Raw genomic sequence first — 25,510 nt, 5'->3', positions numbered from 1 at the left:
ACAGAACCCGAAACACCAAAAAAGAAAATCAGTCTTCTGCTGGTGGCATCTGACTCAGATAATGAAAATGAACATGCGTCGGTCCGCACCGCTTTGGATCGTTATCGAGCAGAACCAGTCATCAGCATGGACACATATATTCTGGAATGGTGGTTGACGCATGAAGGGACATATGAATCTTTAGCGCATCTGGCACGTAAATACCTTGCGATGCCGGCTAAACAGTGCCATGCGAACGCCTGTTCTCACTTTCAGGTGACACTGAAAAAAGATGTGGGCAGCATTAACTCCTGAAAATTGTAACCGAACTTGTTTGTCTGAGCAATTTGCTGAACAAGAAGTAGGACTGAGTGGACTTGTAGGCTCTAAAGTTTTACACTGTTTTATTTTTGAATGCAGTTATTATTTGTACATAATTCTACATTTTTAAATTCAACTTTCATGATAAAGACTTTGCACTACAATACTTGTAATGGGGTAATTGAAAAATACCATTTCTTTTGTTTTTTTACAGTGCAAATATTTGTAATAAAAATAAATATTAAGTGAGCACTGTACATTTTGTATTCTGTGTTGTAATTAAAATCAATATATTTGAAAATGTAGAACATCTAAAAATATTTAAATAAATGGTATTCTATTACTGTGTAACAGCATGATTAATCGCACGATTAATCGCGATTAATTTTTTTAATCGCTTGACAGCCCTACTTGATGCAAATGGAAGAAGGACTATTGAATTTGGAGCCAGGCCTCTAGGGAGAAAGCCCTGAGAAGTGTTGCTCTTCAAAAGAGTGGGAGGCTAACCCTGCAGAGCCCAGGAAAGAGTGAAGCGTCTGCAGATGAGTAAGCCTTGGTGAACAGTTATGTTTATTTGAGTTTAATTTATTGGGCTCTTTGTTTACCCCAGAAGGGATGGGATTAAAATGTGACCTGGATGGAGGGCTGAGTCATGACAAGAGGTGACTAACCACAAAAGGACACCCCAGCAGGGAGTCAAGCCTTCCAACACATTGAAGACATCATTCTTGGTGCCTATCACTTCAGCCAGAGAGACGAGAGATTCAAGCCCTAATGGATGACCCTCCTAATATGGTCTATCCTGACAAGGTGTCTCTAAGAACTCATCCATAGTTTCTACATGAGGTGGTCACAGAATTCCATCTGAATCAACAAATTCACCTGTGCATTTTCTTTCCCATGGCACATACTTCCAAGATAGAAGTAACGGCCCACATCTTAGACATCAGACATGCTCTGGCATTCCATCTTCAAATACAAAGCAGTTCATGTCTTCATCAAGACTCTTTGTTGCTATAATGGAAAGACTGAAAAACAAGGCAATCTCAGTTCAGAGACTATCAAAATGGATTTCTGGCAGTGTAAGAACTTTCTGAGTTAGCGAAACTAGAACCACCTTCTACTCTGAGGGCTAACTCTACCAGAGCTCAAGCAGCTTCAGTGGTGTCATTGAAGAATGAGTCTATCTCGGACATTTGTGTGCCAGACATCTTGGAAGGTCTATTCATACACTTACCAAGCATTACTCTGTTATTGAAGTCTCCAGGTCCAAGGCTGTGTTGCAATCCTTATTCTCCTAAGACTCCAAGCGGCTACCTCCATTGCACTGGTCTTCTGCTTGGGCATGACGAGAATGATTACCTGATTATAAAACATGCCTTTATAGACTCAAGAAGCTCAATTTATTTAGTTTAACAAAGAGAAGGTTAAAAGGGTGACTTGTTTACAGTCTATAAGTAAATACATGGGAAACAAATATTTAATAGTAGGCTCTTCAGTATAGTGGTGGAAGGTGTATAACACAATCCAATGGCTGAAAGTTGATGCTAGACAAATTCAGACTGGAAATAACATTATTAATAGTGAGGGTAATTAACCATTGGAACAGTTTACAGAGGGGTTCTGATGGATTCTCTATCACTGACAATTTTTATATCCAGTTCGGACATTTTTCTAATGATATGCTCTAGGAATTATTGTGGGGAAGTTGTATGGCCTGTGTTATACAGGAGGTCAGACTAGATGATCACCATGGTCCCTTGTGGCCTTGAACTCTATGAATCAGCAGTGTTGGAGTCTTTAGATCCACCACACAGACCTTTACTACTTGAGCTAATGAAATAACTGATAGCAGTTCTAGGCTCATGCTTTATGTGGACCAACATTAGAGAAGAATGAAACACATTTTACCAGGGGGTTTCATAGATATTTATAGACTCATATTTTGCTGACAACAGAGGAACTGTGAGATTCAAGAATCTTGGGATCCATTTCAGGCTGTGAAGGGGAGTGTTATCTAGCAGGCACAGACATTTCTGCGCATTCGTTACAAGTTTTGATCCCTTATGCCCCATCCTCTCCAACTTGTCCCTTTTCCAGTACTGTGTCTTCCCCATCTCTGGCTCCTTGTCCCAGTCCTATTCCCCTCACCTTCTCAGCCCCAGTCTCAGCCCCTTAGACTTCTAATTCCAGTCCCAGTCTCCTTGCACAGCCAAGTCCTAGCCACCCTTTCTGGGCTTGGTGTCTGAGCCCCAATCTCCCCACCCACTCCAAGTCTTTCATTCTTCCCACACTTAGTCTCCTTGCCCAGCCAGTCCCAGTTCCTCCCTCATAGCTCTTCTTCTGATCTGTCTCTCCCTGTCTTTTGTCAGATCTGTTCCCCTTTCCCCTGCCTTCATTTCCCCCATACTGATTCTTAGTCACAGTCTCCTTGTCCAACCAGTCACAATCTCCCCCATTGTCCCAGCTCCTCATCCAATCTCAGTGTTCACCCCCATCCAGCTGGCTCCCAGTATCCTCATGTATCCCTCACTGGCTCCCAGCCTTCCTGCCCAATTAGTCTCATCCTCCCCTCTGCTACCAGTCCCAGTCTCCTTGCCCCACCTGTCTCAGCCCCATTTTCTCTTCTCTCCCATCTCAGTCTCACCTGCCTCTTTGTCCCAATATACTTCCCCACCCCACAATAGTGTGTGTGCTGGTTGTGGTGTTGTGTGGGTGGCTGGGTTGATTTATGTGTGGGTTGTGTTCTATTGGGGGAATTGTGTGGATTTGTGTGGGCAGAGAATGAGGGATGTGTGCTGTGCTGAGGGCCTGTGTGCACTTGGGGTTATTGTGTATGCTGGTTGTGGTATTATGTGGGTGGGGGTTGAGCTGGGAGATGTGTGTTGATTTCTGTAGGTGGCAGTTGTGTGCCTGAGTGTAGCAGTTGGGCCAAGTAATCTACCATCTGTGCAGTCTCCCTCATACAACCAATGAACTTGTTGCATGCAAATTCACTGTCGAGTAAGGGTGGTGATGGGTTGAGTTACCTCTGATCTCACAATGTTCTCTTGGCATGGTATAGTACAGGGGCCGGCAACCTTTCAGAAGTGGTGTGCCGAGTCTTCATTTATTCACTCTGATTTAAGGTTTCGTGTGCCAGTAATACATTTTAACGTTTTTAGAAGGTCTCTTTCTATAAGTCTATAATGTAGAACTAAACTCTTGTTGTATGTAAAGTAAATAAGGTTTTTAAAATGTTGAAGAAACTTCATTTAAAATTAAATTAAAATGCAGAGCCCCCCGGACCAGTGGCCAGGACCTGGGCAATGCGAGTGCCACTGAAAATCAGCTCGCGTGCCGCCTTTGGCACCCGTGCCATAGGTTGCCTACCCCTGGTATGGTACATGCCTTACTATGTCTGTACACCTCACAAGTGTAATTTGTAAGTCAAAATGGCTGAGAACTTAAAAATTGGATGGTAACAGACCACAAAACCCAGTGATGATTCGACCTGGTGATATTCTGAAGAAAAAGAGCTCTAAACCGTGCTTGTAGCTGCTTCCATGGCTTCACACTCATCCAACAGGCATTTTAGGCTTCAGAGTGACACACAGAGTGACATTCCTAGAATCTTATTATGTAGATTAGGGACAAAGGAATAAGAGTAAGAAAAAGTATATTTATGTGTGTTTGCACAAATACAACCAATTACCTACCTCTCTTCTAGTAGCAGTTACAGTAGGTGGGTGATTTTAATAGGTTTCCTTTTACTTTTTTACCGTTAGGAATGGTATTACTTGAATGAGAAAGTATTCTCTACACTTTGAGAAGATTACTGTTAAATCCTTATCCAAGAGTAAAAATAGAACAGGAAAATTTTAAAGTATGTACTACATTTTAATCAGTAGTTCTCAACCTGTTTTACAAAGGAGGGTTTGTATCATTACCTTTACAGATATGAAAACAAAAGCACCAAGAGGCTAATGCCAAAATGTTCATATTTGGGTGCCAACTGTGAGTATTTTGGCTTTGGTGATGTGAGCAAGGTCACCCAGCAGTGTAGTTATGTAGCTGGAATTAGGAATAAAACAGAGGTCTCCAGACTACCAGTCTTGTACCTTATCACTGGACCACATTGCCTCAGTACTATTAACAGACTGTCACAAACCTAGTAATTGCATGAGGCTTGGGACCACATTTAGCAGGAAGCAGTTATACATCTTGACTGATGCAATGGAATCTTTAGCTGTATATCTTTGTGATGGAATGTAGACAGACTAATTTCAATGCATTATATAAAAATGTCATTTTCCCCCCTCATCCGGATTAGCTAGTTTCAGGAGTCAAGTTCTCATTCTTTCTCTTACAGTAAAATATCCATAAAGAATGTGCTCTGTAGGAATGAGTTACTACAGTTGCCCTACATAGTTGTGCTTCAAGCTTGCTTCCTCTATATGTTTCTCAGATATAAACATATTTCAATGATGCATGGTATCTTGCTATTACCTGAATTAAAGAAGCTAAAGACTCCTTCTCCCAGTATTCTCTAATATAGACTGTGATAATATTTGTCTTGATTTAATTCATAATTTTTCTCCATTATGTTTTTAGAAAGATTATTTAACACAGGTGTCAGTGGGGAATCCTCTGTATCCCTTTCACAAACTTGGAAATGTTTCCCACTTCCCATCCCCCCTATCCACCTTCTCCTGTGAAAGCTCTGTGTTGTGGCTGCCATCTTTCTGGCCTGGGAAGACTGGATAGGGACTCCCTTCTGAGCCCATCGATGCAGCTTTTTAATTAGTTGGAAGGTTGCTTATTTCCTTTTCCTTGAGGGTTAAAATCGCTTTTCGTGCTCAGGCTTTAATAATAGCCCTCATTTTATGATCGTTTATTTGGGGATTTTGTAATTAGTTGGTGAGATGTTTAAAGCAGTACATAGACAATAAGAGATTCTAAGGAAAATCTTATTAATTGATATTCTTCAATTTGACAGTAATTGGATATATTGTAATGTTATGCTATAATTTGGCCTAACTGAGTATTGAAAGAAAAAGGAAAAAAATAATTTGCATTCATGGACAGTTATTTGTCAGATTTTTAAACAGTGTTCACTGAGCACATTACACTGCAAAATCTAACTGTATTCCATCAAATGAACAGTTCTGTCTCCTGCTCATTGACTTACTGTACTGCACATGCACCAAAGCAATAGGTTTCCAAGACTATAGCTTTCCTTGGGGTTAGACAGGTATGGAATACTTGATGCAATGATTGTCTTGATCACTACTAACATGGTTGATTATGTGCAATAAACTTTGAAAAGGTGCTGAAGGCTTCTTATTTTGGAGTATATTGTATAGATGAGTGACAATTCATTTTGGATTATTTTTTAAATATCTGTGACAAATCAGTGCCTCAATGTTATATGTATAGTATGTAACTGAACAGTATTACAGAATAGAACTCAGAATAAATTAAAATAGTTAAGAGATGAATATCCTATTATCTCATGCAAGGTACAGCATAGCTTTTCAAATACAAGAGACAAAAGGCCTATTGTTACAGTCTCATCACTACATATTATCGTATGAAGAATACAATAGCTATTTTTAGCATGGTCTGTCTGTCCTGTACAGCTGCCTCCACATTAAAAAAAAGACCTACATACTTGGTCACAGGGGTTGGTCATTTTTACAGGAGAGGGAAAGAGGAGGGGAAGATGCAGAAATCTTCCTCCTCTTAGACAGTAGTAATACTGTGAGGATGCCTTGTCCTCATTTTTATTACTTCTGAGATTTTATTGCTGGCAGCCAGATGTGCTGAAACTCCTGACGACAGCATCTATTCACTGCGTGTTTTTAATAGGCTTAGAGAAATATGAGTAGAGTACATGAAAGCAGCTCAGCTTCACACTTCAGCTGGGAATGCCCAAAAAGCTTACTGCTGTTTAGAATTCTTGCTACAGTCAGGAGAAAGCGGCACGGGTACTAAATCTTCTACGACTGAATTAGAAGAATAATGACTGTACAATTAACTATCAACCCCTGCTCATTTAGACACAGTTTTTACAGAGATCAGGAGAAATATGGAACTTGACTGGCATGTTTGTGTTTGATGGTGTCTGCAAAATAGATGACTTTTAAGATAGGTGGGGAGGAAAAATAAAAGGGAAGGAAAGAAAGAAAATGCAATTTGAGACATTGCGCCAGGTCTGCAATTCTGTTTTATCTCATTTTCATGGGGTTTTCTCATCCCCTCCAAATGTTTTACAAAATGATCTTTTTGGACAAACATTGAACAACATTAGGTAAGTAGAAATAAAGCATTTTTCCTTTAGCATTTCTATGCTCGTGACAACAGTATATCTATGTATGTTTTCTGGTATCTCTATAATTAGACTTTGAAATATTAATATTTTATTGTAGCAGAGAGTTCCCTCCATTCATAATTTCATGCTTTATATCAGGATTTAAATGAAACTTGTTCTTCAGGAATAAAAACAGCATAACTAAAATAAAATATTTAAGATGTATATGTCTCTTTCAAACCTATTAGCTACCAATACCAGGCAGCATTATTAGGTGAAATCCTAAAAACATAGTCAATATTCACAGACAAATATGCCTGAGAAAACAATTTTATGTGGATATGGCAGTGAAAAAATTAAAGCTACAAGGATGTGGCTATTTAATCATAAATAATTTGTTGGAAGATGTAAATTAGCAGTCCTGCATACGATTTGCAAAATATGCAGAAAACACTTTGTTTTCAGACGACACATATATGTGTATAGCGCTTTTCAATAATCTTTTAACTAGCCATATTACAGAAGATCAGTAGATGCTTTGCAGTAGGTCAGTCAGTTCTGAAGGCTATTTTGTTATGAACAGCTATTGTTTTGTGGGAAGTGGAGATGGCAAAGAGTGGTGTTGCTTATAGTTGTGATGGGGTAGTTGAATTCTAAAGAGGTATTTTAGCTTCATTTTTTCGTGGTGAACTCTATTAAATATTACTTATTACTTTTATTCAGTAAACACATGCTGTATAAGTGATGTCTAGAACTTTTTTCATATGATTATTAAATATTAAAGGTGAAAGAAATACAGAGTTTTATCTAAAAGAATGAGTGAAGGCAGAGGAAGGAGAGAGAATTCTGTAGTTTTGTATAATGATAATGCATTAATGGAAACATTCTGGAAAACGGGGGAAGTAATAGTGTACAGAACATATAAATAACATTTTAATCTTCCCCTCTCTATCTGTAAGAAAGGCCATTGTTAAAGGGGATTTTCCTTTCTCTTAAATACCACCACATTTCCACTTTAAAATATCAGAAAACTAGTATCTGTTTATTTCACAGATTATTATTCTAAGGATTTCCATTACTGCTGCTATTTCTTTTACATACAATCATTATATTTATTTAATGTAGTTCTTCACAAGTTTTACTATCTTAAAGATAATTTTCTAATTAGTCATGCAAATTTATGAAGCTGCTGTTTGTAACCATGTTTAATTTAGGGACAATAGCAAAGTAAAGTTAATCCATTTAAGGAATTTAGCTATCCTTTCAAACATAAATGAAAATCTGTAGTCAAAGGTAAGATTTTCTCCTAACATGGCTTTTTTTCCATGCTTTAACATCTTTGAAGATCTACAAAATGGAGCAATAATTTGTATATTATGAACTGTGCTTGTAAAACAGTGCACATCTCCAAGTGCATAGTCTTAGGCCTGCAGCTATCAACATTGCCTAAGCAACTGTTCTCAGCATTCATGATGAACCTATTCCTGATTTGCTCATTTCTGCTTTTGCAGTAATCAGACTGCATGCTCCTTTTAAAAAGGAAAATTTAACGCTTTTAGGGGGGTGGGGGTGTGTGTGTCTGTCTGTAAGAGAGAAGCTGCAAATGATAACAGTTTCAAATCATAAAGACATTCAGAGAAATATTTTATCGCATTTAATATGGTTGAGGTTTTAAATTGTTTATTCCAGGGGACTGGTTAATGAAAGAGGATTACCAGGAAACGCAATCTCAAACTCAATATTGTTTATAATTTTAGGCTGAGGATATTTCTACCTCTTTAGACACTAATTTGGTGTTTTTTCAAGCTAGTGATTTTGTGCTTCAGAAAGCCTTGCTGTTGTGCTGTTTTTAACAGCACAGAGAGACTAAGTCATGTTTGCTGTGGTAATTAAATTTAAACTATCTATCTGATTAATTGAAAGTTATTTAAGGCTATTGTGTAAGTAGTTTTTTTTTCTGTCTTCTGGATAGGTATCAGTATTTTAAATTTGAACCTTGATGGTAGGGCTCTATAGAAGTCATTTATTTAATGGTCACCGAAAGCAATAGGTCTTCCCTAAATTTGTTTTGGAGGTTACTTACCTGTGTTATTTATTTTATGGTTTTTAAAAAGCAATTTATATTTTCTAATTAAACAATTATAATGGGCATCTTTCTCTTCTTTATGTAGATTTTTCACTGAAAACTTTGATTAGTAGTGTAAAACTATTGCTCTAAACTAATTGCTCAAACATAGAGTTAATTTTTCAGAATTATGGATAGGCAAGCACATAAATATCTTTAAAAATAACAACTTGTGCTTTTGTGATGTACAAATGTGATCTGTGTCCCAAGACCTGAAGTTAATTGTCAATTCAGAAATAGTTCTCGTGCTTTTTCAATTATTTTTTTAATTCAGTTTTCGGTTTTCATGTTTGAAAAAATCAGACTATAGAAAGATAACTACTGACATATTAAGTATAAAATTAATGTGTTAATACATAAACTAGCACAGTGCAGCAAGCATACTAATATAGTATAAAATACAATATAAAATGCAAACTAAGGATCAGAGGGTGAGAAAGTAGGTACATATAACCATAGTAAGAGACACATCACTATTAATATGTTAACATGATCTAGGTTCTTAATCTAGGGGACGTTCGGCTTTTTTGGAGGGCATAAGGAGAGCTGGTGTTTTGTTCCGAGACACACTGAGTATCCTAGCATTGGCTTCCCAAACCCACCAACACCTACTAGCAAGGGTGTATATCAAGCTGGCTTTTTTCTCCCCAAGTTAGGAACTCTACTTGGACTGTCTGTCTTTTTAGTAGTTATTTATATTATAGTAGCACCTAGAAGTCTCAACTGAAATTGGACTCCTGTTGTGGTAGAATGATGCTATCATTTAGATAGGAGTTTAGTTAGCCTCTGCTAAATAAACGGAAACACTGTTCCATAAGCTGCTGTGGTGGTGTGCAAACATGCAATGTTCTGTATGCTGTGCCCTCCCCCAGACGCTAAGTGTCACTTCCCTGACATTTCCAACTCCATCTAGCTGAAGCAGCAAGAGCCATGAGTTTACTTCAGAAACTCTGGTCTTCTGAATTGTGGATCATGGTGATACGTACTTGTGCATTGGGTTAAATAGGATCTTTCTATCTAACTGTGATTATTATTGTGAAAGCAGAATTTTTCTGCACGGAGTATGTGTTTGCTCTCCACCTGGTGACTAGCTAGTGTATGGAATAAACTCCCCTTGTTTATGATTTTTATCTTGCAGTTGAAATAAAAGGTGCAGAAACAGAAATCAGTACATCTTTTATCTTTTTTTTTTTTTAATCATTTGATGTCTTTATAATTAAATGCTTGTATTTGCCCCAGTCCAATTTTAAAGGCCCTTTGATTTTTGGCTGCTACATATTTTTGATGACTAAACTCCTTTATTTTTAAATTTAAAGTACGAAGAACACCAAATTAAAGTGGTATTTATGTCTACTAAAAGCCCTTAATTATTGGATATATTTACTGGATTTTCAGGTTGTGATTCTGCATTTAGAGCTGAATGCACAAATATTGTACTGTCAGATGCTCTATTTGTAGCAGCATACTTTATACTGCATTGGAGTTCACAGTTGCTTTGGGCAATATTCAAATTAACACACCACCGCATAATGATGAGTATCTTTTCTGACCAAAATTGATATAAACTGCACAACACAATATCAGTCCAATTTACCATTTGCAGTGTATATTAATAGCTTTTTTTGAGGAATGGAAATGGAGAACTAATACTCCCCTTGCTATTTTATTGCTTCTTTGTTACTAGCAATGTGAAGGCAAATTTGTTGTGCAGGTTGGCCACACAGGGGCATAAGACATCTAACAATTTCCCAGAATAGATAGTAGAAAGGTTTCTCTTATCACATAGGCACAGTAGTGGTCTGTATTTTGATTCCATAAAATTAGAAGGACTTTACCAAAAAGTAAAATATATTTTTTATTTAACTAAAAACAAACTGGCTTGGAGATTCTTAGGATCATGTGCTTTTTGAAAGAGGAACTGGACGATAAGCATGTTTGGATATATTAATTATTATTTACATATTTTTGTCAGAAGTGGATTACTATCACCTCTAAAATATTAGCCAGCAAATGAAATCAGATTTTACACTGAAAATACAGTAATTCTGGCAGTAAAGTGTTTTTTTTTTTTTTTTTTACAAAAGAGTATTTTGGCCCATACCTTATGTCTTCTAACTATAATTTACTATCACTTTGTGTTATAATGAAGCCATCATGTGATGTCCAGGATTATTGGCACAGACATTTGTTATTCATCATGGTGCACTAACGATTACTTTGACATTGAAGGAACCAGAGTGCTTGCTTTCTTTTCTTTTATTTATTTGGAAACAGTTTTGTAGTTCTATGTGCACAATATACACAATTTGTGTGATTTGGACTCTCTGTATCATTGCAACATAGCTATGTGTGTGATATAACTTGTGTGATATAACTCTAAGCATATATTGTCTTGATATAATCTATGATTCCAAGAGACAAAGACAAAAATCTGCTGCTAGCATTAGAACTCAGAGAATTGCCTATTCTGACTATACTGATATATAGTAATGAGCAGCAAGTAGATCTGCCTCTCCTTACTTTAGAAATCTAGCATGCCTAACCTCCTTAAAGATTTTATTGCTGAGATTTTCATATCTTCCTCGTTTTTTTTTTTTTTTTACTGGATCAACCATTTCCTGACTGTTGTGAATGATCAGCTTAATCATATACAAAAACCTTCAGTGTTGGACAAAACATTTATTTGAATTGTCTCTGTCTTAAAATGTAGATAATTTTTAATGATTGACAGCATTGGTGCGTATAAAATTTTATTATGTTTTTCATTCTTTTGTCAGGTTGTGTCTTACATGGTAAACAGGGCTCTAAGTTAAGACCAGTAACATCTTCTCTGTTTTGCTTCAGTACAACATTTGCAAAGCAGCAGCCTGGGCGCATGTTATGCACCAGATTATTGGTTATTCTTATTGTTGTGACTGGTTCTGGAGCAGCACGCAGCTGCATACTTTGCGTATGGGTAGGGACGGCCCTGGCTGCAAGCAGCAGCCATCTACAGGGTCCCTGTGCTGGGACCCGGAGTAGTGGGTGGGCCCGGGTCCCCCCCACTCTCACTCTCCACTGAAGAAGTGACTGTACTAAAGGATTGTGACATTCTCCCACAAGAGGGGAGCATAGAGTGCGGCACAGCTGGAGGGGATAAAGTGACATGGAGCAGAAGTGTGACATGGAGCTCATAAAGAGTGACATGGATCCCTGGAGCAGAAGTGACAGCGGCAAGACACCACCAGAGGAAGGTGCACTGGCATACAGAGCTAATCCCCAGGACAGCCAGCAGGAGGTGCCACAGTGTTGAGTCGAACCCCATTACAGGCCCCTTTAAGGTGTTTCAAGTTGGGCTTCCAGAAACTGAGGCATTCAAAATTACTAATCACTTCTGAAAATCTTGGTCAGAGAGCTTAAAGGATACTTGCTGTGTCCAGGGTCACACAAAAAGTCAGTGGCAGAGTTGGTATTCAAACTCATGTTGTCTTTCACCATTTCATTCTTACCCCTTCTTTATCCTTTCATCTCCTTTTCAGGATCATGACTGATTCTATGTCAGCAGAGCTCTGTTAAAATTTATGGTACTATATAGATGATAATAATTATTTCCCCCCTCAGTAATAATAGTTGTAATGCATCATAGGAACATGATCTTTCAAGAAGTAAAATTTTCATTAGCTAAACTGTAAAATAGGGGAAAACTTAGTGTTTTGTGGCTGTTCCTTTCTGTCCTAACAGATCTAAAACTGCTTCTTTTCTCTTTTTTTCCGGTTATGTCATCCCAAACAGGTAAAAATGTGTCCTTAAAATAGTTCGGTACTATTTTCTGTTAAGCACTGAAACAATTTGCATAGTGGGGGTGCTGAGAGCCATTGAATCAAACTCCCAGCACCCCTAATTCCAGCACCTATGGTAGTTCCCAAAAGCAGGCACTGGATCATTAAACATGCTCATACTGACAGTGTTTTAAAAGAACAAGATGTTCAATGCACACAAGTAAGCATACATACATCTTATTAATATAAAAGTGTTACAAAACAAGTGCTACCTGTTTTTTCAAACAGAAGCTAAACAAAATATTGTCCTCAAAACTATTCTAGGGTATGCAACCTGGGTGGAGAAAGCTGCACAATTGATCCTGCTTCCATTACTGGCTTGTTGAAGCAGTTAGTGTGATGCAGAAGGGATACTTCCTACAGTGTGGGCTCTCCTGGTATTGATTTCTTGATTTACAGGCTTTTTTCACTTTTGATCTACTTGGGCAGTGATGATACTGCATAAGAAGATAAAACTGCACAGGAAACACTGCAAAAGCAAAAAGCAAAACAGAGCAAAAGCTCCTCAGCCACTACTTGAGCTCAGAAAGAGGCTATACAAATAAATAAGGCGATTTGGATGCCCTTGCTTTGAAAAATTTGAAAATTCAGAAGCTTTCCTAAACAAAATACAAATGATGAGCAAAGATCAAAGAAATTGACGTCACTTACTTCCTCACGTTAAAGCCTTAATGTGACTTCCAGGGCTTTAATAAAAGGAATAAAAAGAAAGGTGTAAATATTGCAGAATAAGTTCAGGGTCCAAAAATCTATAGATATTTGGTTAACCAGAGTAATCAGAGAATGGTGACACTATTAACAGTGTCTTGATACCCTTTGAAGAAATATTAGATCTGAAGTTTGATGCAGAAGTCACAACAGTGTTTCAATTTTTTGGCCTCCCCTGAGGGTGTGCTTTGTAACTGGTGCAAAAGATCACTTTCTGACCTCTGCTATAGGCTCTTTGTTTCCTTTCTTTAGCTGAGAAGTGAAGAGACATATTTTGAGAATGATAAGGAAATAAATATTCTCTGGTTTTAGAGTACTGTGTTCATATGTCCTGGATATGTGACTCAGCTCACGGATTTTACTTGTTGAAACCAGAATTTTCAAGTTTTGGGGTGAGGGCTCTGTGGAGTTTTGTCTTGCAGAATTCAAAGTTATTTTGGATGTGAACAGGTATGGTATCCTCATTTGTGAGAACACTAAAAGATATCTTGATGTAAACACTTTATCTTCCTGGCAACAGGAGGCCAAAGAAAAACTTTTGACTGATCTTTCTGAGGAGGATGTAACCCAACCTCCTCTCTTCTGGAATTCCAAACAGGTTTGTTCCTGTGTAGCTCAATCAGTATTTTCAGTAAAACATTTTTAGTTTGTGTCTTTTGGATATTAATAGTTATTAATAATGTATGAGAATAAATGACTTTACTAGTTAAAATGGTTACAAATGGAAATGGATCAGCAACTAAATGGAAAAATAGTTATTGAATTAAAAATTGGTTTAAAAAATGGTTTAAAATACTCTTGTAACCAAAACAATAAAAAAATTAACAAAATAATCTAAAATAAAGAAGTTGAAGTTATGAATATACACCAAAGTCAAGGTCTTTTGACATGTACCTTTATTTGAAAGGAAAATAATCTCTTGAATACTCTGTAATGGACAAAAAAATGAAGTAAAAAACATATACAAATCAGAACATTTTTCCCCATTAAAATATATTGAAATTATTAGCATAAAGGGATTGTAAAAAGATGAAGAAAATCACAATCCCAAAAATATGGAACTCCAGAACTTCATGGTAACTATGTAATTGCTTGATGATGTTGAAGACATTGCAGGGGAGTCCTCCAAAAAAGGATGTAAATTTGCTCTTCAAATTGTGAACTTCTTAGAGTACAATTAATTATAATTAATATAATTATATCCAATTAACATTTCAGCTAGCATAACAGGGTCAGAACCTCTACTCTTACAAGAAGTACCACAGGATCTTTAATGATGAGCAAGTGTGTATCCACAGGAGAGGTTTTTCCTTTCAATTTCTAACTGTTGCTATTATTGATGAGAATGCTTGAGTAGACCTGCCATGGGTGTTTTTACTTCCATGTTTTCAAAATCCTTCTCAGAGCAGTTGTAGGTGGTTAAAAAGATGATGGCCAACAATACTTTATCTACACAATAGCCTCCACTGTTACTGCTAGTGGTGTAAAATTTTAAGAAATGTATGTTGTGTTGACAAGGCCCAAGTAATCAGGACCAGTGTTTCATAAGTCCTCTGAAAGAAAGTATCTCCAACAGCATTGTGCCCCTGACACTATGCTGGATCATAGGTTTCAGTTCTGACTTACAGTATATGGCTCTAATTACTCTGTCACCAAAACTACTTCCTATAGAACCTGGATTTCCCTGAACATTTTTCTTTTTAGGTATTGGCCTGGCCTAGCCCTTCATACTTTGTGAGATCTGTGATAATGTCAAGAAGAACAGAGAGGGTTTCGAACATAACTGGAGAGAGGAGTTTATTTTAAAATCTAATTATTTGTTCACACACAAACTGATGTTTTCAACATATGTTTTGATTGGAAAGTAAGTCCATTCATAGAGTAAGGCAAAACAATTGTATACATGGATTATCTGTAGTTGGTAACCCAAATCTACATTTTTAAATAATTCAACGGAGGAAAGAGTATGTTGTTGTTGTTGAGGCACAGGGCTGGGGGCCAGGAGTTCCTGCCTCTGCCAGTACTTCTTGTATAATGTTGGACAAGTGACTTTCCTTCAGTTTACCCATTGCTTCTTGTCCTATCCTCCAAGGTTAAGGAGAACAGTTTTTCACCCTCCTCCTTGTAACAACCTTTTATGTACTTGAAAATTGTTATCATGTCCCTCCCCCTGCCAGTCTTCTCTTCTCCAGACTAAATAAATCCAATTTTTTCAATCTTTCCTCACAGGTCATGTTTTCTAGACCTTTACTAATTTTTGTTACTCTCCTCTGGACTTTCTCCAATTTGTCCACATCTTTCCTGAAATGTGGCACCCAGGACTGGTCACAATATTCCCCCTGAGGCCTTATCAGCACAGAGTAGAGCAGAAGAATTAATTCTTGTCTTGCTTACAACACTCCTGCTAATACATCCCAGAATGATGTTTGCGTTTTGTGCAACAATGTTACACTGTTGACTCAGTGGGTGATCATAAGGCAGATCTAGGCCAATCGAGGATGATCAAGGGGACAAAGGGAACAAACATATAATCCCAATTGACACTGTAACATTAGGGAAGCTGAAAGATAAAGAAAAAACACAAACAGCCAAAAACCAAACAGCCAAACAAGCTCACTCACCTCAAGATTAGTACTCAGAGCCTCACTGCTAAATGCAATGTGGAACAGATTTGTTTAACATAAGTTTCAGAGTAGCAGCCGTGTTAGTCTGTATCCGCAAAAATAACAGGAGTACTTGTGGCACCTTAGAGACTAACAAATTTATTAGAGCATAAGCTTTCGTGGGCTACAACCCACTTCTTCTCATAGATATGCATCCGAAGAAGTGGGTTGTAGCCCACGAAAGCTTATGCTCTAATAAATTTGTTAGTCTCTAAGGTGCCACAAGTACTCCTGTTATTTTAACATAAGTAGCTATCACATATGCTAAGGAACCATTCAAGGTACAGTGGCCCGTTGACACTCTGCAGTCATAGGACAGATTGTTGTAACCCACTAACTCCCTCTTTTTTGTTCTATGACTGAGAAAATGTTAACAGGCCACTCTATTTTGAATGGACCCTTGAATGAGCTAACTATTTATGCTTGCATTTAGTTGTGACAGTAGGAGTGCCTTTCCCAGACTTGAAGAAGAGTTCTGTATGGCTCAAAAGCTTGTATTTCTTGCTAACAGAAGTTGGTCCAATAAAAGATATTACCTCACCCACTTTCTCTCTCTAATATCCTGGGACAGCTACAACTACACTGCTGCATATTAGTGCTTGACATCTATGTGTAGATTAGCTAGTACAATGTAACAAACAAAAAATAGTATCGGGGGTAGCCATGTTAGTCTGTATCCACAAAAACAACAAGGAGTCTGGTGGCACCTTAAAGACTAACAGATTTATTTGGGCATAAGCTTTTGTGGGTTTTTGTAGAGAGGTTAGCCGGGGCTCATCTCTCTCTCTGGGGTGGCGGGGAACCACACCGCCTCACCAAATTGGGGAATAGGTCATGGGGGGAATTAGTCCAGCCACAGGAGTCGTCCTCGGCAGCGTTTGTGAAGGTAGAAATAACACAGTAAGCCCAGGCCCTAGGTCAGGGCGGGCCAATGGTGTGTCAGGCCCTCAGGCAGGGGCTGAGCAGTAACAGAATATAATGGCAAGCCCAGGCTATCAGTCAGAGCGGGGCAACGGTGAGTCAGGCGCTCAGGCCCTCAGGCAGGGGCTGAGCAACAACGGTATATAATGGCAAGCCCAGGCCCTAGGTTCTAACGTGTCTGGGAGAGGGGGAGACTGCCACCCGTGAGTTGGGTGGCAGGGGGGACGCAGGCCCTCCCACTCCACTGTGTCCCAGCCCGGGGCCCTAGCAGCAGCAGAAGACCCACTGCTGCGTCAGTGGGGATCCTGGTGGCAACACGCTGACATGGGAACCAAAGGGGCTTTGGGCACCCATGGGGGAGCTGCTAACTGGCACTCCGGGCAGGAGCTACAATAGTTCCTCACCCCCTGGTGGGCCAGAAGAACTGCATCAAAATCCGGGCGAGGGTCTTTTCATGGCCCAAGTACCTGGCAGAAGGGATGTCGTGTGCGAGCTTCATTACTGCTCGTCAGTGGCACCGAGGCACCAGCAGCTGCGTCTGTGGTTCTTCCGTGCGTGGATCCCATTCCACCTGGTAAAGACGGTCACAGCGTAGCTCGAAACGGGGCCACTGGTTTGCGCGATGCGGCTAGTTGTTCATAGGCCCAACTAACAGTGAGGTCTGCTCTTTGATTGCGGCAAAAGTCAGTGTTAAGTCAGGGTTCGACAGTCGGCCCAGGTGGGGGGTCCTTGGTTTCCTCGGTCCCTCCCTCCAATCTCCTTCCAGTGCAGGGGTCGAGTGGAGGATCTCCTCGAACGCTGGCCAGTCCCGCCCCAGAATCACCAGGTAGGCTAGTCGAGGAGCCAGGCTGACGACAATCCGTCATGTGACCCCAGCCACCGTTAGCAGATCCAGGCACCGGGGTAGGGCCGCACGTCGCCGTGGATGCATTGCAGCCGAATCGTCCCCAGGTGGGGTCGGCCGGGGCCCCAAGGTCTGACGGATTAGAGTCTGGCCACAGCCAGAATTGATCAGGGCCATGGTTGGGGGGTCCCCAACAACTACCAGAACTGTGTAGACTACCGGAACCGTGTAGACAACTACCGGAACAGACGTGGCCGAAGCTGCAGTCCATCTCAGTGCAGTCACGCTGCAAGTGTCCATATTTCCTGCATAAAAAAGAGGGCCCGAGTTCCGGGTGACCACCCCGGGTGGGGGCTCCTGTCGGGCCCCTGGGTAGACACCGATTGGTCCTCGGGACACTCAATATGGGGGGTGCGGATCCTTGGCGAGGTGGGAGTTTGGGGCGTCTGGCCCAAAGTCCCGAGTGAGTCTCTTGCCCGGGGGGGAGACTCCGCACTTCGGTCTGAATGCCCCCTTTCTTTTCGGGGTTAGGGCACTCTGGCACAGGGGGGTAGGCTCTGGTAGATGGCCCCACCGGCGCTTTGGCCGCAAGAAGTCTTCCATCAATGCGACGGCGGCGGCTAGCGTCGCCAGCCGATGGCAAAGCACTCAGGCCCTTCCTTGCACCGGGAGGATGTGTACGAACTGTTCTAAAATTATTTGTTCCGTGACCTCATCTGCAGTCCTCCTCTTTGGCTGTAGCCACTGCTTGCATGCTTCCTTCAGCATTTGGGCTAGCAGCCGGGGTCTGGTGCCCGTGGGGTAGGTCTGGCTCCTGAACCGCTGCTGAAAGGTTTCCAGACTAACGTCCAAGACGTCCAGGATCGCTGCCTTTACCTGGCTATAGTCCCTTGCATCATCCGTAGACAGCCCTCGGTATGCTGTTTGGGCTGTCCCGGTCAAGTACGGGGCCAAGAGAGTGGCCCATTGGTCAGGGGCCCACCCTGCGACCAGCGCCACTCTTTCAAAAGTTACCAAAAAGGATTCGGGGTCATCATCAGGTCCCATCTTGGTTAGCTGCACCGGCATGGTGGTGCGGGGTGACCCAGCCACGTCTCCCGGCTGGGGCTCTGCAGTACCGTCACCAGCTGCTGTATGCATTGCCGCTGGTGTTCCTGGTTCTGAACCCCCAGGTCCTGAATCAGCTGCTGCTGCGCTCCCAGATGCTGGATGAGCTGCTGCTGGAGCTGGGTGGCCTGCTGCTGCTGCTGGAGCTGGGCCACCTGCTGCCGCTCCTGGCTCTCAGTCAGGAGCTTGATAAGTTTGTCCATTTCCATGGTTCTTTCTGGGGTACGTTCCCCCCCAAATCTCTTCTCACAGGGGTTGAGGGATCGTGCCCATATTCTCCACCACATGTAGAGAGGTTAACCGGAGCTTGTCTCTCTCTGGGGTGGCGGGAACCACACCGCCTCACTAAATTGGGGAATAGGTCTTAGAGGTAATTAGTCTGGCCACAGGAGTCGTCCTCCGTGGCGTTTGTGAAGGTAGAAATAACACAGTAAGACCAGGCCCTAGGTCAGGACGGGGCACTGGTGAGTCAGGCCCTCAGGCAGGGGCTGAGCAACAACAGTATATAATGGTAAGCCCAGGCCTTAGGTTCCAAAGGGCCTGGGAGAAGGGGAGACTGCCACCCACCAGTTGGGTGGCAGGTGGGATACAGGCCCTCCCACTCCACTGCGTCCCAGCCAGGGGCCCTAGTAGCGGCAGAAGACCTGCTGCTGCGTCAGTGGGGATCCTGGCCACAACACACTGACATGGGTTCTGGCAGTGCTGCAGCCAGACTAGGGTTACTTCCAGACGCCCCCTCTTGAGATACCTGGGTCGGGGTGGTGTCCTCAGGGGGGTCCAGCAGCCTGGGTTCCTTGGGATAGCTGGTGAGGGGTAGACTCGGCAACTTCTCCTGGTAGCTAGCGAGGGGCAGGCTTAGCAACTCCTTCTGGTAGCTGGCACGGGGCAGGTCGGGCCAGTCCTGGGGTTTACCGCAGGCCACTGGGGTTTCCCAATCGCTGGCTAGGCCAGAGGCGTCTGACCTCCCCGGTGGCTGCTCTCCCAGTGAGCTCTGAGGTCAGGCCTTTATACTTCCGGGGAAATACTTGACCCTCTGGGGGGTAGGCTCAGAGCTCCCTGGCTCCACCCACTCTGGTGTCCTGAGGGACTCGTCTCTCTCCAGGGTGGTGGGGAACCACACCGCCTCACTACACCAGTTCATAGAATTTCTGATATAAAAGAGATTATGCTCCTCCATTTTCACTTTTAGGAACTTAATCTGCAACCTTTCAATTAGCTTGGAATTATTATTGTCAGTTCTCAGAAAGGAGAGAGGTAAATAGTGGTGTCCCCCAGGGGTCTGTACTGCGACTAGTACTGTTCAACACATTCATAAATGATCTGGAAAAAGAGGTAAAAAGTGAGGTGGCAAAATTTGCAGTTGATACAAAACTACTCAAGGTAGTTAAGTCCAAAGCAGACTGTGAAGAGTTAACAAAGGGATCTCAAAAAACTGGGTGACTGGGCAACAAAATGGCAGATGAAATTCAATGTTGATAAATGCAAAGTAATGCACATTGTGGGTAGTTCTCTGAAAACATCCACTCAATGTGCAGCAGCAGTCAAAAAAGCTAACAATGTTGGGAATCATTAAGAAAGGGATAGATAATAAGACAGAAAATATCATATTGCCTCTATATAAACTCATGGTATGCCCACATCTTGAATTCTGCATGCAAATCTGGTCACCCCATCTCAAAAAAGATATATTGGAATTGGAAAAGGTTCAGAAAAAGGCAACAGAAATGATTAGGGTTATGTAACAGCTTTCCTATGAGGAGAGATTAATAAGACTGGGACTTTTCAGCTTGGAAAAGAGATGACTAAGGGGGAATATGATAGAGGTCTATAAAATCATGACTGGTGTGGAGAAAGTAGATAAGACGTGTTATTTACTCCTCCTCATAACACAAGAACTAGGGGTCACCCAATGAAATTAATAGGCAGCACGTTTAAAACAAACAAAAGGAAGTATTTTTTCATACAATGCACAGTCAACCTGTGGAACTCTTTGCCAGAGGATGTTGTGAAGGTGAAGAATACAACAGGGTTAAAAAAAGAACTAGATAAATTCATGGAGTATAAGTCTATCAATGGCTATTAGCCAGGATGGGCAGGGATGGTGTCCCTAGTCTCTGTTTGCCAGAAGCTGGGAATGGGCAACAGGGGATGGATCACTTGATGATTACCTGTTCAGTTCATTCCCCCTGAAGCACCTTGCATATGGCCACTGTCAGAAGACAGGATACTGGGCTAGATGGACCTTTGGTCCAACCCCATATGGCCATTCTTATGTTCTTATATCTAAGCCCCCCAGTGCATTAGAGCTGAATACAAGCAAAGTGAGAATTTTATATGAAAATATGATTTTAAAAATTAATTAGTGCTGTATGTATCCCAAGTAAAAGTTAATTTTAATGTTACTTTTTTAAAGAACTAGATTGTTATTTTATTAAGCATTTAGAGCACAATTATGCCATGACTTACATCCTGTTCAGTCCTACTAATGTGAATGTAGTTGCACGGGTTTATACATAGACCAGAATCCAATTATTATAAGGCATTAAAAATACACACATCATTCTGAAAACATAGTGGAGATAGGCAGCCCTATCTTAAAACTTATTGCATACAAAATAAAACCTTGCCCCAACAATTCAGGTAAAGAGATGCTGAAAAAGTAATCCAGGGGTCATATTGGATTAGTTCACAGTGAGTTGGCAAATCAGTACTTTTTTTTCTTCTTCGAGTGCTTGTCCATGTCAATTCCAATCAGGTGTGCGTGTGCCAAGTGCATAGTTGTCGGAAAGTTTTTCCCTGAGCAGCTCCCATCAGGTTGGCTGTGGAGCCCCCTGGAGTGGCGCCTTCATAGTGCTCAATATATGACCCTGCCAACCCGACCCCCCTTCAGTTCCTTCTTACCACCCACAATGGCTGGTGGAACTGCGTTCGCTTGCCTAGCAGGTGCTTCCCTTAGCTTTCTTCTCTAGTTTGTAGTTTTACTCTAGGTTTCAGTTAGTATAGTTTTAGTGTACATAGTGGTTAAGGTTAGGGAGGGGGTCTTCCCCTATCACTTACCTTCCCCTCGGCTCCAGGGCATGCCTCGGGGCCAAGGGTTTAAACCTTGCGGGACCTGCAGTAAGCCCATGCCAACTGGCGACCCCCACGATGTGTGTCTGAAGTATCTGGGGGAAGAGCACCAAACAGACAGGTGCAAAATCTGCAGGTCTTTCCGCCCTAGGATGAAGAAAGAGCGGGATTTCCATCTGAAACAACTTCTGATGGAGTCCGCTCTCCATCCCCAGTCCACCATGGAACACCAGGATCAGGCACTGAGCGCGTCGGTGCAGAGTGCTCCAGCCTCTGTGCGCGACACGGTGCCGAGGAAAGACTCTGCTCCAAGAGAGCCTCGGCACCGACGCTCCTGGCACCATAAGCGGTGCACATGCGGCACTGCTGTTATTCACCAGTGCCACACAAGCGGCACAAGAAAACTGATAGGGGTCGTTCCCCGGTGTTGAAGGCAGCCAGCCACCAGGCACAACAGCAGTGCGTCCCTCGAAGGAGCACTCAGCGCCCAAGGAGCAGGAGTTGGCGCCGTTGACTTCAGTTCTCCGAAGGGGGCCGTTGAGTCCAGAGCCCAGCGACTCCCTGGACAGGCAGTGCCAGGTGGAGGAGTTGGAGTTCCCCTCCAGCCTGGACACTTTTGAAGCTGCCAGGGATTTAATAAAGATGATGGCCCCTCAACCTCTGGCTATCAGAGACAAGCCTTCGGTGTCGCTGCGTCTGGCACCATCTAGAGGCAAGCCGGTTATGATGCGGTGATCATCTTCTCTGGTCCAGCACCTCAGCACCGTTCAGGTTCGACATCACCAAGGCACCGATCTCCGGCTCCGGACCCCATGTGCAGTTCCCCAGCACCAATGGGACAACAATCTCGATCTCCAGCACCGGCGGAGTGGCACCAGTCTCTGGCATTGGCGGAGCGGCACCAGTCTCCGGTATCGGTTCCCAACATCGGAGTCCCAGCACTGATCCCTGGCGTGGGCACATCAGCACTGGTCCGCAGCACAGCACCGGTCAACGCCGCCATGGTCGTCACGTTCCAGATCAGTGTCATCTGATTTGGACGGGGACTTATTTTATTCCCACCGTAGATTCCCACGAAGATCAGATATGCGCAGAAGTGAGGCACCGGCAGCATGGCCTCCACATTGGCAACCTCAATGTCCCTTTTGGACTCCCTGGGTTTATCACCAGCCCAGGGCTCATTTTGTAGGAGCTCTCGTTCAGTGGTCTCTGAAACCCAAGCACCCCAGCCACCTAAATATTGCCTGGTGCCTCAGGGATAGAAAATGACGACAGCACAGGGTTCACAGCCCATCCAGGTCACCGCTAAAACAACTGCGGTGACAACTCCAACAGCTGGCCAGACCACTGCTGTCGCAACAACAATCAGCGCTGAGGCCCCAGGCACAGACCAGGAGGACACTGGAGAGCTGGAAGGTCAGGAGGACCCTGTACCGCCTCTAGCCTCCTCATCCTTGTCCCCAGACAAGGTGTTGCAGGGACTTCGGCCTCGGGTCCTCCTCCGATAGATCACCGTGCACACAAGGACCCCCTGCATAGAATCTCCCATAACATGGGATTAAAGGTGGAAGAGGTAATCGAGCCAGAGGACCCTATCCTGGTCGATATCCTAATGCCGGAGGGTCCCTCCAGAGTAGCTCTGCTCCTGATAAAAACTATACAGAGCAACATCAAAACGCTGTGGCAGACCCCGGCATCGATCCCGCCTACAGCAAGGGGCGTAGAGCACAAGTACTTTGTCCCATCTAAAGAGTATGAGTACTTGTTCTCGCACCCGCAGCCCTGCTCCCTCGTAGTGACAGTGGTCAATGAGAAGGAGAGACAGGGACAGCAGGGACCGGCTCCAAAGTCCAAGGAGTCTAAAAGATTAGACCTTTTCGGTAGAAAGGGCTACTCAATGGGGAGGCCTACAGCTGAGGATAGCTCACTAACAAGCTATCCTCAGTAGATACAACTTCAACTCATGGACCTCCACGTTGAAGTTTAAGGAGCTAATCCCATCAGACTTCAGGGCTGAACTCATGGCCTTTATTGATGAAGGGAAGGCAGTGGTGGGAACCTCCCTCCAAGCCTCCCTAGATGCGATGGACTCTGCTGCCCACATCCTCTCATCGGGGTTAGCCATGAGAAGGGGTTCATGGCTCCAGGCATCCGGGATGCCCCCTAAAGTGCAGCAAACCCTGAAGGACCTGCCATTTGAAGGCGCAGGGTTATTCTTGGAGCAGACAGACTCCAAGCTGCACAGCCTGAAGGACTCCCGGGGGACCATAAAGTCATTGGGTATGCACACCCCAGCAACCCAACGTAAACATTTTAAACTGCAGCCTCAACAGCAGCGCTCCTGCCCTCCTTGATCCAGACAGGACTTACACAGATGGAGGGGTAGGAATGGCAGGCACAAGCCTTCCCATTCCCCGTCAGGTCAAGGGCCCGACCAAACCATCGCTGGGTTCAAAGCAGGCCTTTTGAAGGTGCGCCTGAGGACGGCGTACCCGCCATGACACCAGATCCTTCCCTTTACTTCATGGATTGCCTCTTCCACTTCTACCGTGCATGGTCCCAAATAACATCCAACCGCTGGGTTCTTCGCACGGTAGAAGTGGGATATTCTCTCCAATTCTGCTCCGCCCTACCCTCTCACCCCTCTTCCCCATCCCTCTTCAGGGATCCTTCTCACAAGCAGCTCCTTATCCAGGAGGTGCAGTTGCTCCTCGACATAGGAGCAGTGGAGGAGGTTCTTCAAGAGCTAAGGGGCAAGAGATTCTACTCCTGTTATTTCCTAATTCCCAAGTCAAAGGGGGGTCTCAGACCTATTTTAGACCTGTGAGGGCTCAACCAATTCATGCTGAAGTTCAAGTTCCACAAGATCTCCCTGAGCATGATCATCCCTCTCCTGGATCCAGGAGACTGGTACGCTGCCCTCGACATGAAAGACGTGTACTTTCACATAGCCATTTGGCCTGCACACAGACGATTTCTATGGTTTGTGGTCAACCACAAACATTATCAATTCATGGTCCTCCCGTTCGGGCTATCAACGGCCCCCCAAGTGTTCACCAAGTGCCTGTTGGTGGTAGCAGCCTTCCTCCGGAGGAGGCAGGTGCAAGTATGTCCCTACTTCAGTGACTGGCTACAACAGGGGCGCTCCAGGGAGCAGGTAGAGTCTCAAGTCCGATTAGTCAGATCCCCTTTCGAGAGACTGGGACTCCTCCTCAACGTGAACAAGTCAACCTTGTCACCGACCCAAAGAATAGAATTAAACAGGGCGGTGCTGGACTCGGTACAGGGAAGGACGTTCCTGCCAGAGACCCGATTCCAAGCCATAACAGACATTATTCAAAACCTCAGGCGGTACCTGACCACTACAGCAAGGGGATGCCTGAGTCTCCTCAGCCACATGGCAGCCTGCACTTACATGGTCCGGTATGCCAGACTGAGGCTCAGACCACTCCGAGCGTGGCTTGCTTCAGCCTATCACCCGGGGTGTGACAGCCTGGACTCAGTGGTGACAGTGCCAAAGCAAGTATTCGAGTTCCTCCATTGGTGGCTCCACCCTCGGGTAGTGTGCGTAGGAGTCCCCTTCAACAGCCCACAGCCTGCCTTGTCCCTGGTAACGGCTGCATCAGCGCTAGGTTTGGGGGCACATATGGGAGATCTCCGAAT

General features: G+C 43.1%; 1 protein-coding gene across 39 annotated transcripts in view; it reads left to right on the top strand.

The window, feature by feature from the left end:
• The window catches only part of RIMS2 (regulating synaptic membrane exocytosis 2), a 765,985-nt gene that overhangs the window by 269,743 nt on the left and 470,732 nt on the right, over positions 1-25,510 (top strand). For 15 of the 39 annotated variants that reach the window (XM_065398095.1, XM_065398094.1, XM_065398103.1 and 12 more), the window contains exon 1: positions 6,471-6,592. The exons of 23 other annotated variants lie outside the window; for them this stretch is intronic. In XM_065398095.1, coding sequence (XP_065254167.1) covers positions 6,471-6,592 — 122 coding nt within the window. Of the gene's footprint in view, positions 1-6,470; positions 6,593-9,027; positions 9,064-25,510 lie in introns of those variants that run through there. One more of the 39 variants, XM_065398081.1, reaches the window with a different exon arrangement.

The sequence above is a fragment of the Emys orbicularis genome, chromosome 2, assembly GCF_028017835.1.
Source record: "Emys orbicularis isolate rEmyOrb1 chromosome 2, rEmyOrb1.hap1, whole genome shotgun sequence".
Lineage (NCBI taxonomy): Eukaryota > Metazoa > Chordata > Testudines > Emydidae > Emys > Emys orbicularis.
Note: the sequence above shows the minus strand (reverse complement) of the source record. Positions and strands in the feature narration are given on the sequence as shown.